Source organism: Lagopus muta, chromosome 7 (genome assembly GCF_023343835.1).
Source record: "Lagopus muta isolate bLagMut1 chromosome 7, bLagMut1 primary, whole genome shotgun sequence".
Lineage (NCBI taxonomy): Eukaryota > Metazoa > Chordata > Aves > Galliformes > Phasianidae > Lagopus > Lagopus muta.
In genome coordinates, this window is record NC_064439.1 from 45570179 (window position 1) to 45585860 (window position 15682).

At 39.4% G+C, this 15682-nt stretch overlaps 1 protein-coding gene across 6 annotated transcripts in view; it reads left to right on the plus strand.

Moving 5' to 3' along the window:
- Positions 1 to 15682, plus strand: part of ELMO1 (engulfment and cell motility 1) — a 290099-nt gene that overhangs the window by 117183 nt on the left and 157234 nt on the right. For all 6 annotated transcript variants that reach the window (XM_048950301.1, XM_048950300.1, XM_048950299.1 and 3 more), the window contains one exon: positions 13180 to 13284. In XM_048950301.1, coding sequence (XP_048806258.1) covers positions 13180 to 13284 — 105 coding nt within the window. The remainder of the gene's footprint in view (positions 1 to 13179; positions 13285 to 15682) is intronic.

Sequence of the window (15682 nt, forward strand, 5' to 3'; positions counted from 1 at the left end):
TCTCGCGGGTAAGGGCAAACTTACAGGACAGGAGGATCAGCGCCGGCGTTGAGGCGGCCGTTTCGCGGGAGGTGGACGGATCCTGGCGCCCCTGCGATGAAATTTGGGGCGCGACCTCTTCGTGGTTGGCCTGGCAGCAGCAGAGAGATGGCCGGTCTGCCCCGATGGAGGTGGATCCACTTCCATCAGCTCATCTGCCACGGGTGGATCCACCTCCATGGGCTCCTCTTCGCTGCCAGGCGGGTCCACCTCCATGGGCTCGATGTCATCAGCCTCTTCCAGCAGCCGCCTCTTTAAAGGTGGCTGCTCCATCCCGTCCTCAGAAATCACAATACCGAGTATCTCTTTCTGAGAGTAGAGCTGCTGCTGCCTTTGGCTGTGTCAGCTGAGGGACTGCGGTTGAGGGCAGTTGGGTGCCCATGGCGACAGGATTCTGAGTGCCACTGCAGGCCCAAACATGGCGGCTGGCAGCTGGGGCCTGCGGCCATTTCTGGGAGGCAGTGGCAAGGATGTAGCAAGAGGGTCAGTGGGGGCAGGGGCTTCTCCAGCACCCTGCAGCTGCCTGGGGTGGAGGAGGAGCAAAGCATGCTGACACCCCACAGGCAGCCGAGGGAGAGGCAGTCATTAAACACAGTGGAGTTGCTGTGTTTGTATCGGCTGTCCTTTGCCATCCCTCAGCTCTGGCCCCGGAGCGTGAGAAGGTGGCATCTCTTCTGCCCTGATGCCAAAGGAGAGGGGTGTGGAGGAGAGGGCCTGGCGTCCTCTGGGCGGCTGCACTGGGACTGCAGGGGGTGCGTTGGAGGGCCTGTGAGCTCCTTGGGGCCTGGTGCTGGGGTTTTGCACCTGGGGGATGGAAGGCTGATTAGGGCTGCTGTCCTCAGCCTGTTCTCTCCTTGGCCACAGAATGAGTGGTTGGAGGTGAAGCCAGGCCCTTCATGGCAGTGCACAAAGAACAGCTGGCTATCAGTCGTGCCTCCTGAGAAGTAAGTAGTTTGGACAGGTTCAATCTCTGCAGTCTCTGGTATAGCAGTTCTTGAGAAGAGAGCTTAGGGGCACATGTGTTTAGATGGCAGCCCCTCCAATTAGTTGACCCCAATGTAACTCAATCAGTGTGGAAGTGTTCAGCCTCTACCATCAGGCGAAGAGGAAAGGGAGGTGTTTGTTTCCTGTGAGGTGACTGAATTGCAAACGATGTGCCAAGAGCATGTGCAGATCATTGTTGAACCAAGACCAAAGCCAGTTGTATTCACATGTCATGATGGCTTGCTGTGCCTGTGCTAACATGGTACCAGGTGATCCCAGTGTGCCCCTTTCTCATGGATATTTGCAGTGTTTTGCTTTCACACCTTGTCTAGATGACAGAGGCAGTAGCAGTTATTAAGCTGCCTAGTGAGCTAACGGGGCAGGTGTCCCCATCTTGTAGCTTTTCTCCCTTTGGTTCATCCCTTTTTTTTTGTGAAGGCCTCTGGTGCAGACAGCACCTTTAGAAGATTGATTGTCAGTGCCGTGGGCTTGATTCAGCCCAGCTCAGTTAAGCTGGGATGCCCCAGAGAGAATGGAGACCTGTAGCCTTTCTGAGTGCCAGTTCCGTGTTTGAGCACCCGTGCGTTGGCAGTCCTTGCCTTTTGTCTGACTGGGAGTTGTCAGTGCTCCTGTGTGAGCCTGGTTCCTCAGGTCCTTCCAGCACTGAGCACCTGGGAGAAAAGTCAGCTTTCACCTCCCATGCTCTCAGTAAGCAGCTGTCATTTATGTTTTTAGTGAAATTTCATTGAAAGAATTCTTCATTGCTACAAATACAGTGCTTTGCAAGGCTTCAAGTCCTATTCAAGTTCCTTCAGTTGCTCCTCATAGGCCATATTCTCCAAGCCCTTCACCAGCCTTGTTGCCCTTCTTTGGAGCTGCTTCAGAACCTCAAAAATTATCTTGTGTATTAAATACATAGGTTGCTCCAAAATGAAGGGCTCCTGTTTATTTCCTGAACTAGAACCAGTGCAGTGAGCTCAATAACACTATTTTATACAGCACTTTGTCAGCTAAAAAATACTATTGTTCAACAGGAGTGTCTTATTTTTAATTGAGAATGAACTGCATCTTCAGCTTCAGTATCTGAGAGAGAAGTGAAGTTATTGAAGTGGGGTTATAGCTCTAGGTTGTTTGTTGTTTAGGTTTTGTTTCTTTTGGGAGAAAACAAATCCAAATCATCTTACTCCAACAGTAAGAATCCTGTTACTGTGTGCAATTAAAGAATCTGGAGGGATAAAATACATTTGTGGCAATGGTGCGCTTTTTAAAGCTTACTAGCCTTTGAATCAAAAAATAGTTACAAACTTTCTGTGGGGAGTTGTTTTAAGAAAAGCATTTAAAAGCAGAATACAACAGAGAATGCTTTGGAGTTTGTGTTATTTATAAGCTAAGAATCTACATTCCCAGGTGAGCAACCACTAGTAGAGGTACTGAAACCTGCACTAGGAAAGTAAAACACACAAAAACAAACTTTAAATTACAAGAAAATGGCATGGAGGAAGGAAATATAAGTGAGTGATTGATGATACCAAGCATACAACTAAGGGTGTTACTACTCTATACTAACCCTGGGAAGAGCTGCAATTGATAAGCCCAGTTATAGTTAGAATTCCTGAATCATTATAGAGATTATTTAGTCCTTTTTTTTTAAATTTCTACTTACAAACAAGCAAACAAACCCAAACAAATCCCCATTACAGTTGTAGAAAAACAAAGGAATACTTTAATTTTGTTAACTTCATATTCTTAATTAACTTAATGCAGCATGTATCTCTGCATTGTAATCTCACAGAACATTTTCTAAGTGAAGACTTAGATCTTTTAACAGCAATACTGACTGTCTGTCAGGACTGTGTTCTTTAGTACTTTGATATTAAATCATCAGCTGAGGTTGTAAATCCTTTCATTTGCTGTGTTTATATGGAGTGACATTATTTGGAATATGCTGAACCTCGTGTATTCCAAAGAAAGCTGCTACCGAATTTATAGCATCACACAGCAGAGGGCAGTAGCATCCCACCAAATGCAGGTTGATCACAAAAGCTGCTGAACAGCTCGCTTTCATAGCATCACTTAGAGAATCATTTCAGCCTTAGAAATACTAGAAACCACTGTTTTGTGCTTTAAGTTCCTGTTTCTGAGGTGAACGCCAGCAGCTGGATGCTGTTTAGCCTAGATGATACCTTGGGGAGAATGAAGTTCCTTTTTTTTTTGGCTTGCATGTTACAGGTTCTTGTAAAACTATAAGCATGGTTTCTTTTTGGTCTACCACATTTCGGTATTGTTTCCCTTTGAAGTACTGGTTTGTTCCTGTGCCCTAGTGTCTGTGCAAGACTAATAAGCACAAAGATAGGGATGCTTTCATGCAATCTGGATTTCTTTGTTTCCAGCAATCTCTGCAGATCTGTAGCTCATGAGATTTTGAACATGGCTGAAGAGCTAATCACAAAAGCTAGGTCTGATTTGCAGAGCATGGCCTGAGCTGACTTTGAGTTCAAAACAATGAAATATCACTGTCGTAGCACCTGAAAGCATAAATAGTGAAATCTGTGAGTCTTTGACAGTTTTAAGTTTACTGCTTGCTGTATGTAACAGGGGCATATACTGTTCTTAGCCCATGTGCCTGCAGTGTTGTGCTTATAATGGAAAATGATCAGAATGTGAGGTGGCTGATGAAAGCCATGAGTTGATCAGCAAATCCGATCAAACAGTTTGCCGTGTGTGTTAACAAAGGTATACAAGAGAATTTCTGCAAAGTGGAGGCGTGAGACTTAGTAAGAGGAATCCTGATGAATTTTTTTTAAATAAAAATTATTCAATTTTGTAACCAGGAAAGTCTGACCTTATGATGTACCCGATGCTTGATATCTCTGTTAGAGGGGCTATTAAGATTATATAAATGCAGTAGATGGTCTGAGGCAGTACTTTTACAGGAAGGGGTGCATGGGTCAGTCATGCTGACCAAGAACTGGGACCAGCAAATCCATACGTTTAAAGCACTGTTCTTGTTTTCCATGCAGCTGAATGCAGTTTAGCAGAATTGTTAGTCAGAGGCTATGGACATCTAACAGTTTGCACACTGTTAACGTGAATAACCTTTCTACCACACTGCTGAATTCTCCATAGCTTTAGTTCTTCTAGAAGAGAACAGATTAAAAAATTAAATGTAATTTTGGTGGGTTGCTAGGCTGCTTTGACCTTTCTTATTATCACTGTAAGAATGAAGTTAAAGCTAATCGGAATGAAGTATCTGTAGTTTTAATCTGTGTGAATGAACTGAGTCTGTATAATCAGTCTGCTATTATTATTTTTTTTTTACTTCTTTTTGGATCATTTCGTACTTAACATAAATTTTAGTTGGAGGAAATGTCCTTTAATCCATTTCTTAATGACTGATAGAGGGCAAAAGAGGGGTTTTTTTTAGGTTGTTTTTTTTTTATTTTCAATATTTTTAGTTATGAAGTTGTAAAATAAAGGTCTTAAAATGCTTCTGATTAAAAGAATGTGCCTGTGCTGAAGCAAATCTGTTTAAAAAAAGTATACATGTCCTAATGTAAAATTAGAGTCAACAGAACGTTGCATTTCTTGCATGTGCTTTTAATGTATTACTTGTGATTACACCGTCAGGAAATCTTGTCACTCACTTCCTGTGCAGTTATCAACTCCTGGGGGCAGGCAAGCTCCATTCATTTGGATGTGCTGGCCGTGAGGAGTTAAGAGTGTCATGTATGTGTATGGCTACAGAAGGCTTATCTTACATCTACTGTTTCCAACCCCCTTCTCTTAGAGGTGGATCTTGTACTTCTGTTTCCTGCTGCTTTGCACTGCACGGCCCTCAGAATTTGCAAGCAAAAGAAATAAGTTTAAGAAGCAAACCCTCAAAAACGAATCAGATACAATGAGGTTGTTTTGCTTTGATATTATGGACATTGTCTGGTTCACCAAGGTGGCTGATTGCACACCAAATGCTAGCACAGTAATAATGCTTTGTGAAACATTGTGAGTTTTAATTAATATTAATCATCACAGTCATTAATATTTAATGATTGCTGCTACAAATGCTCATTTTTCTTTAAGATTATGCAGTTTTCCACTGTGTGCATGCAAGCATGTAAACGTATATATTACTTATATGTACATAACTGCTTTGCTCTTCCCTTATCCCATTCCTTGTGCATTTTGCTTGATGCAAGATTTAAGAGACACTAAACAGTAAAGCACACAAAGTATTTCAACTTTGTTTGCTTATGTAGAATTACAGCCTGGGTAAGAGATAATTTGTGCAGTTTCATTAATTCAGGCCTGTACTAAATTAAGAGATGATGAGGAGAAAGAACAACTCATTTGGGAATAATTGACTTTTTTTTTTCCCTCTGTGAGTTAAAGCCATCTCCATATGTGAATTATGAGCCTTCTGATTGTTCGGTGTACTTTGCTGCTTACTTATCCCCTACACAAAAGGTATTGCTATGTAGTCTTTTAAAAGCCCCATAATTATTTTAATCTTCCTCCATTTTGGTGCAACTCCGTTCTCTTTTTGGTGTTGATCTGGAAGCAGAAGTATAGTAGAAAAATGCTTAGGCCAGGCAGAACTTACATACAATTTTGCAGAGCACAGCTCCAGCTCTTCACATTTCCCATTCCTGTTGAGAGATACAAAGGAAAATGGAAGTCAGGTGAACTGAAATTCCACACCATAAATATCTAGTCTTGTTTTTTTTTTCAGCTGCCTTACTACTGAGGGCAGTATGCTTCAGTAAGAGCATACATTGACTTGTTTTAAGACAGAAACATAGACTCAAAGGTTTTAGAAAGTATTGGTCTTATTTTCCAGATCCTTCTCTTTGGTATCTACAAAGCCTGGTTTTTTGTTTTTTGTTTTTCACTTGTGCAGGAGGAAAATTTGGCAGTAGAAAATGAGTTTGCTAATGGGGCTTAGGTTCAAAAGCAACTAAAATATTATAGATGCTGACAGTTTATTTTACATAGGGTAGTTTTTGGTTTATCAGTTGTTACAATTTAAGTAGGTTTTCTTTCTTTTTTAAGGGAACCAATACTGAAAGGTGTTTCAATCAGTCTGCCTTAATCTCAGAGGCAAATGCTACATCAGAGAGGTCAGGCTTAGATAAATTTACCAGAAGTGTAAATAAATCAAAAAGATGCTCTTATCATAGTCTTATTCTTAAAAGGCTCTGACTCAGGAGGCCCAAGATTTGGCAGAACATGGCTTTGAACCTTCCATTTGATTTAACAAAAAGGTCTGGAGATTCTTTTTCTTCTTGCTAGGCTATGCAACTTGCATGTTTTGGCCATAAGCTAAAATAAATATTTATGTACACTTGTTAAATGCTTTGTATCATTTCATTAGCTTCTAGACAAAATGCCTGTTAAAAAGCTCTGAAATGTTCCTTACTAAGTAGACTTTGAAGCATCAGTCAGCACCATTCATGCTTGTACATCAGCATATGAACATAAGTCACGATGTACCATACTTACTAGGCATGAAGATTCCTGAGCTGAAAAAAGGCTTTTCATGCCTAAATTAGACTTGCCAGCATGAGGTATATCTAATCTACACCTCTCATAGTGTTTGCAAACAGATAGAATTACTCAGGTAGATTTTGTTTGTGCTGCATCTGGCTCCCAATTAGCTGAAGACATTTAACCTGTGGTTATTTTTAATTGTCAACTTCAGATGCTTTATCATTGTTTTGCTTTACCACTAGCACTATTCACAGTATTTTCCTATGTGACTGTCCTCTTACTAGTTTGATAGTTGTTCTGTTGGTTAGGATGATTATGGTAAGATTAAAACAGTCAGTCCCCATAAAAAAAAAGTTCCGAGGTCACGAAAAGGCCTGTATTAATGATAGCATTTCTGTCTAAAATGGGTATATTCCATACCCATTTATCCCAGTGTACTTCTTGACTGCTGTGGTTTGATTAACACAAGAATTGTTGGCCTGGACGTAGGTAGTATACTTGCGTCATGGTGGACTAGATGATCATGGTGGCCCTTTTCAACCCAGGCCATTCTCTGATTCTAACTGCACTAGGTCATGCAGTGTCCAACAGAAGTTCCATGTGAAGCAGACTGACTTTGCCCAAATAAGACAAGAAATCATGCAGTGTCCACACAAGCGTCTGCTAAATGCACTGGCAATCCCAGGTTTGGAGTAGCAGTAAACTACTATGGCTTTTAACTTCTCGACTCTATCTAGCAAGTGCATGTTTGACTCAGTTTTCAGTTTTACTGAAAACTTAATGGATGCTGGGAGATGATTGGTAATTTTATTGGTAATGATAATTTCCCATACTGAAAAAAATCCTATTGAAATGACAAAGTCCCATTAACATCCCATCCCAGATGTCTAAAGTGCATAGCATGTTATCACTCGATAACTTCGTTTGCCCAGAAAACATAAAGGAGTCAACCTTTGCAGTGCAAAACATCTATCCAATATTAAGTGTGTCATTGTTAATTAAGATGAAACTTAAAAGGAGATTGCCCTGCATTGGATGAGATGTGATTACTCAGTGTCATAGCATTAATTTCAGGTTCTTTGAGGCTGTCAAACTATTTCCATTCTCCACAGGGCTTAAGATCTTGGAATCCAAAGCATTAGCCCCATATAATTGTAAGGCTGCTGTGCTTATAAAATACCAAGGATAATGCAAAAACTTTGTCTTGCTCACAACATGTAATTTATTGGTGCCTGCAAATGTGAGTGCACGTCTTTTCCTATGCTCTGTTAGGCATTATCAGATGATATTAGCTGACTTTTTTATGCCACCATAACATTCAGATTTTGTTAGCTCTGACCACGCTAGATTCAGTTCATGACTGGGGCAGGCTTCTAGCAGTAACATGTGGAGCAGTGGTGCTTTATGTTAAATTACCGAGTAGCTTAGTGAATCAAGGGAATACAGTATCAAATTCTGATATATTTTTTTTTTTGTTTAGGGGATAAATGATGGGCCAGTTGCACTTATTATTTCTCTGCTGTTCAGTCAGTGGGTCAGCTTTGTATTGGTGACTTCAAACTTGATTTGTAAGTTTTGTGAGAATTATATCCAGTAGAAATATGCTGGAGTTCCTTAAATGTGAAGAGGGATGTGTTTGGTATGTGACTTAAGTGACTCACGTGGAAATTATCTTAAAAGGGTTTCTGCATATACTTTAAAAGATAGATGCCTGCAAGCTCAGCAGCTGTTATAACTTGAAGATTATACTTGTTTTAGCGTGTACATGTATATGTCAATATATATATATATAAATTTTAAATTCAGAGATCATCCAGACATAATTTTGTGTTGGAAAATTCAAAAAGCTGACCAAAAAAAAAAAAAATATATATATATATATATATATATATATATATATATATATATATATAGGAAGAAGAAGAAGAATATATGCATGATTAAATAACTATCAAGGGGAAAACAGCTCTTTGTTAATTCTTGCTTTCTCTGAATGGGTAGGGGTTGGAAATTCCCAAGTCACTGTTAGATCTCGTTAAATTAAGTGATGGATGTTGTGTGCATCATCTCTTTGAATACAGTGCTGTTAATTAAATGAGAAGATGACTTCCTCATTAAGAATGTAACTCTAAGCATTGTTCATGTGGTATTTTTCCATATTTGTAATTCTTGTATAAATGAGCAGATGGGAATATTTTGTGTGGAAAACTTCAGGAGCATTTAGGTAAGGAGTAAATTTTGAGGTTGTGTGCTCACTGGCTCTAACATAAGGTTTTCAATTCATTTTTCAGTGAAAATATAATGTAAAATGTTTCTTCCTTCCTAATTCTGAATTCAGATTGAGCAGACATCCATGTCTGTATTGTTGTAATTTATTCCTATGACCTAAGGGAGATTTAAGTGTGTGCACTCCAGTGGTTTAGAACCGAAGAGGTGATTGCTTTCCTTCCTAGCCCACAAAACAGTGTTTTAGATTTGAAAGAGAAGAGGAAAATAAGAAAGTGCAAGTAATTGAAGATGGGAGAAGGCAATCACTGTCCTTTGCACTGTCTTCATAGAAAGATTTTGGGTTTTTTTCTTCAGTTCTTTTATCACTGGTTCTTCTACAATCCACATTCCTTCCTGGGAAATTCTGTAGTGTTCTTGCAGAAGGAAGATGCACAGAGTAGTGTTTAACCTGAGCTACTTTAGGATTGGGAACACAGAAGTTTGCACTTGCACTGAACGGAGATTACTGTGTCTAGCAGTGGCTACAAGCAGCATCCAGGACTAATTAGCATAACCTGGCAACTGATTTACATAGCTGAACATAGCACTGATTAGTAATTTCTGATAGGCTGTCAATATCTGTCAAGACAAAAATAAAAGGTTTGTACCTTTAATAGGCTGTGGATACAGGTAAAGAAATGGTTTCTGTGCTTCAGCACTGTTAGGATTAATACAAGGAACTAGGGGAGCTTATTCCATTAGCTGTTATCTACAGACAGAACACCATTACTGTGATTAAGCATCTCAGTGTGAGCACACATTCTACCACTGAAATCTATACATCCCTCAGAGATTGCCTTGGAAGCCAAGAGTAAGACAGTGGAGCCATTCAAGACAGATAGAGAGGAGAGCTTTATGCAGCTAGGACTGTGTGACAATGCTAAGTTGTCTCATTATAATTCCTAGGCTGGAATTTATCCACAATAATGCTAATCTTGTGAAATGTGCTGCTTTATTATTATTATTTATTTATTAATGGCATAAACAGACGCGATTTTAGATTTGCATCTTTTCCAGAAGGCTGAATTTTCATAGCATCCTAAGCTGGCTAATAAATTCTTGGTGGTTTTGGTATGCTAACATGCACAGTGTAAGAGAGTAAGCTGTTAAATACTGCTCAGACCCTGAGGCTGAAAGATAGATTTTTACTCAATCTAGTGGAGAAAAATAAAAATGACCTGAAAAATTGTAGGTGGCAAACCTATCTCCTTTGTATTTCTTGGCTTTTTATTATGAGACAAATGCAATAGACTTTATACTAAACAGATGTAACTAATTTGCCTGGTTGTTTTCCATATATGTAATAAATTATGTTGTAGGTGGGGATGTTTGCATACTTCTCAATTATTCACTATAGCATTTTGGATAATTTAGCTTTACATTACATTTCTAAACCCACTCTCAATCGGTTAACATTTCAACCACAAGCATTCGATGTGTTAAGAAAGAGGTGATTTTAGGAGGGAGGGAGAAGGAAGGAAACAGAACAGCTTGCATTCCTTTTGTTTTTGAAGAGCAATGGAAGATGATGTGTTGTTTCAGCAGGCGTATCTCCAGCTATCTGACTTAATAGAGTTTTGAATATCAAGCCCTAGTTATCCTGGGATCCAAAGTGACAGAAACTTTGGAAAGAACTGAAAATAACTGGATATATAGACTTAGGAAAATGTAATGCGTTGATGATGGCTTTTCCAATTGAACAGATAAAAATAATGATGATGGTAAGAGACCAAATGAGCCCTTGCTACTAAATGGAATGAGATTTCTCTTGCCCCCATTTGTTTTTGCCAGTGTTTCTGCATAATTTGAGATGCTGGAATGGAATGAAGGAAAGAGTTGTTCAGTCAACACTGGGTTAGATTTTTTTGTTTGTTTCTTTGTTTTCCACTATACTGCTTTTATTTCAACATTATTTGAGAATACAGTTGTAAAATGAGTGCTAATGTTCCAATAGCTGCAGAGAGGTAGCTGAGTCTTTACATTCTCTGCTTGCCAGTATTTGTCCAAATATATATCTGTGCTGTAGCATGGCAATGAAGAGAATATGTGCAGCACAAACCTGAAGTTCTACTTGGAGAAGGTATTATAGAAATGGTGCCTGTGAGGTTCTGTGTTGACAGCTTCTCAACAGCTTTCCCACAGGAATGTGCTCATGGTTAGGCTGTAGTGGCGTTCCCCAGGACTTCATGCCCGAAATGTGGAAGACTTCAAATGTGTAGGAGGTCCTACCAAGTTGTTTGTGCTGGGATTGACAGGAGTTGGGATAGCATTTGTGTGCCTGCCAGACCCAGCCTCTCAAAAGAAGCACTTTCTGGAATGCTTGAGAACGCCAGAAAGGGAAATTTTCTCCCACAAGCTGAAGTCTATTGTGCTTGTCTTGTATGAGAAATGGTCTTGTACTGATCATAAAAGTGTCCTGGCACATAAATGTAACTTGTGAAAAATGGAAGGTTGAACTAGGGAAATAGCCCTGAAGTACTTCTACCCTCTTCATCTGAATGATGAACTGATACAAGTGAAAAGAAAGAAAAGCAAGTGAGTATTTCCGAAAACACAATCAACTCAGTAAGCATTTATTTTCCAGATTTGACTTCTACTTTTCTGCTGCATTTCCCCCATAAAAATCTAGGATTGGGGGATATTCTTGATTCTCCATTATGAAGTAGTGAGCTTTGCATTGTATTGCTTGTCCTGCTGCAGGGAACTAATGTACATGTAAAATGAATAGACCGTGCACGCTATCCTGATCCCCAAATCTTTGTCTCCTTTTAAAGTGACAGCAGACATCTTAATGAACCATTTTTGCTTTCTAATATTTCTAATCTTTTATGTGACTATGAATTACTGACTGGCAAAAGCCAACCCATACATCTAAAGATAAAACAGATGAGGTAGTAGAATCCCACATTTCGACAACTTTATGGCCTGCAGAATCAATGGGAGGAAAAGTAGCCGACCTGTGCTTTTGTCAGTGAGGAAGGTGGATCTGACCCTGAGTACACTGCAGGAGCAGATGGACAGAAGAAGAAATCTGTGCTGATCTTTAGCATTGTTACGTAGTCAGTTCTCTGAGAGCAAATTCACTTTTAAAGTCTCTTACAGCTGAGTCTTGCAGAATAGAAATATCATTGTAGAGCAACTAGGGAGATCTTCCTGTGTGAGAATGAGTGGAGCTGAAGATGTTGAAAAGGTGGTAGTGATAAAAAAAGAAAACTAGCAGAAGATAAACATTTTTGATGGAGACATACCTGTGGGTCTTTTTTTTTCTTTTTTTTTTTTAACAGTTCTGTGTTGTTTAAGAGCCTGTCCATAGCCAGGGAAATGTTTGGATCTGAACGATGAACTACATGGAACATACTCATGTATTTTTAATTCATCCCTTCAAAAGATTGGTGATGTTAGTATTTTGAGGATATGTGTTTTTGTATGAAATGTGTGAAAGTGTACACTTGAAACTTGTATGCATGTGTGTGTGGAATCTGCCAAGTCTTAGTTATGTTTGGTGTGTTCATTCAATCATTCCATACTTTCTTTTCATAGATTCAGAATGTAACAAAAATTCACCTGAATTCAGCATGTTGAACCTATTTCATTTCTTATACTTTTGTCTGATACCCTTTGTGTTCAGGACTCCACAAGATCCGATAGACTTAACATAGCTTTTGAATTTAGTAACTTTTCCTGCTTTTCATGATTTAATTTAAATAGTTCCATAGTGTTTGCATAAATAGGTGTTGTGGTGGCTGTTCACATGTATCACTGCATTTTTATGTAATTAGTACTTCCTGGTGTACAGTGGTACTCCAGTATTACTGAGGAGTCTACCAGCTATGGAATCACAGAATCAAAGAAACACCATGGTTGGAAAATACCTACAAGATCATTTGGTCCAACCATCCAGCCATCAGCAATAGTTCTCACTAAACCATTTCTCAACACAAAATCCAACTGTTCCTTGAACACCTCCAGGGTCGGTGACTCCACCACCTCCCTGTGCAGCCCATTCCAGTGCCTGACCACTCTTTCAGAGGAGTACTATTTCCTAACATCCAGCCTGGATCTCCCCTGGCGCAGCTTGAAGCCATTCCCACTAGTCCTATCACCAGTTACACGAGAGAAAAAGACTCGGTTGAGTGCCTTAGAAGCATAAATCTCCTTTTGGGAACTCCATTGCATAGTTACAGAAGTGAATGGCTGATAAGCCAGTCTCGTAGTGTTTACATTTGGATTTGAAGTTCTTTGAAGCAGGGCCTGTTTCCCTGTTACAGTTTTTCTGCTCAGCAAAAAGTCTGTGTTGCTGGACTCTGGCACAGCATGCTAACTTTCTGCACATCGTAAATCACAGGGATATGGATTATTTGTGGAAAAATATTTATAGAGTGATCTTGTTATCTTTTTTTGCAGAATCATGTAAACCCAGCCATGGATTTTACACAGACTCCTCCAGGAATGCTAGCCCTTGACAATATGCTGTACTTCGCTAAACATCACCAGGATGCTTATATACGGGTAAGACTTCTCCTTAAGGTCTGTGCCAGTCCCTGTTCATGCTGATTATGTCCTGTTTATGGCTCACTTTGAAGAGGAGGTTCAGAATGCCAATACCATTAACAAGAACTAGCTCTAGGAAGGCAAACCACGTTATGCTAAGACATGTATCAAGTCTGTAAAAGCTGAGCCAAATATTATAGATAGCAAATACACTTTTTGCTTAAGCCTGCGAAGAGAAGGGAGACGTGCATTTTATGAATGCATGGTGGATGTCCATAAGACCAGAAGTGAGTATTTGTGCAGAATTCCCTCCTGTGTCTACCAAAACTGTCAAGTTTTTCTGTAGAAGGGAGGACTTGACTAGCAAATACCTTAATAACTGGCTGACATGGCAGTATTCTGAGAGTTAAGATGCTCCTACTAAAACTGCTGCTGTAGGTGAGGTAGTGTTTGTAGAAAAATAGGTTAAAACCATGATTCATTTGCACGACCTGTTCTTGCCCTCTGCCCACTCTACTTCAGGAGTAGTTAAAACAAGCTGTAAGTTGCATCCTTATGTGAAGAGGATACAGCAGAGTACCACTGGCAAAATAGAGCAATGAATAACTGCCATGAACGAACCAAGTTAGCTCCTATGGGAGTAGAAGATAATTTAACCTCCCTCAAGAAGGTGTGCACACAGAGCTGCATAAGGAAGGTTGATTATGGAGACATTAGACAGATACATCAATTGTTTCTTTTGAACAGCAAGTGAGCTTTTAATATGAGCTTTTAATTCTGTAATATGCTCTACTCTGTAGTTTCTACTCAAATTAGATGTCAAGGCTGTAATAGGTTTGCAAAGGGAGTACTAATATCCAGGCAGATTGATCCTTGGAAGTAATGGAAGACCAGAAGATTGTTTTGGTCTGTAAATATTTCTGCTTCAATCTCAACATAACAGTAACTGTTAGAAGACACTGTAGAAGCACACAGTACAACAGTAGCTATTAAACTCCATCAACCCTTGAAATTAAGGTTATTTCCTGTACCAAGCAATAGTATTTTTTCAGGATAAACTATACTGAATTGAGTTTTTCTCTGAGTTCTCCAAATAAAATATATTTGGATACATTTTCTCATTAAGACTTGGGTTTCTCTTTTTAAATTTGGTTAAGATCTGTATGGTGTTATTTCATAGACTTCTTTTGAAAATTATAAACACAAAGAACGTGCCTAGTAGAAGCCAGTGTCCTAAACAAGTGACACGTGTATTTTGAATAAATCTGAAAGAATCTAAAGAGGACAGAGACCTTCTTGAAAAGGAGCTTTCATTGTCTTTTCAATTTTTTGCTTAGTTTGCATTTTCATATTGCAGATGTTGTTTTGAAAGGTCGATTCAGTGTAGCATGTAATCAGCCATTTTTTAGAAAGGACTTTAGTGCTGGCTCACCTTTGTTGATCTAATGCAGTATTTTTGCTCTTGCATTACTGATAATTTGTGAGGTTATTTTGTCTTTATTCTTGTATGATTTCTCTTACAAGACTGTCTGAGTGTGCCTCATGTTTTCTCCACTCATGACAGAGGAATTATACACTAGAAATGCCATACCAACGCACACTCAGATAAAATTGCTTGCCCAAAGTTGTGCTGGAAACTGCTGGCACACCCTGGGAGTATGTTAGCCTACCCATCATTCCAGAGTCCCACTTCATGCTCACACCAGCATTTCTGGCATGATAGTTCCCTCACTATGACGGCCATGGTAGCATGCTAAGAGCATGCAGAACAATACATCTGAGGTGCAGGGCGATGCACAGCTCCTGAGGTGCTGTGAGGCTTTGATTGCTAAAAACGTCTTCTGATCTGCTTGACTTCCTCCCTGATGAATGCTGATTCTCTGTGAGCTCAAATCTACCTGTTTCCTTGTTTTGAATTCCTTTTCACACCTAACATTATTTAATTTTTCTTCATGTCCTTTGCCTTCCAAAGCTCTCGTAGCGCCAGTTTTCTCTACTCGTACAGGCTGCTAATCTCACTTAATGTTTTTGAGATGCATTTATATTCTTGTGTCTCAACAGAAATATTCTCTGCACTCAAGGTGAAATTTCCACAAAAAATTGTTAGTCATACAGACAAATAATACTTGCATACTGAACAACTTCTTTGACAAAATCTCTTTTGCTTTTTTTCATTACTGATAGTAGGAAACGATTTGTTTCCCAGGAAGAGAGATTATTTCCAACATGGTCTTTTGCAATGCCATTAATTGCTGTACCATGGGTCAATTCCTAAGCCCCAAAATGAGAAAATATCTGTGCTGTGGGATAATTAAAATTGAGATTGGTTTTAAACCAGCATTGGTTTAAAATGGGAAATACTAAGTTTCTCCTGACCTAATACAGTCTATTAAATGAAGACAGTATCAGAAAACTG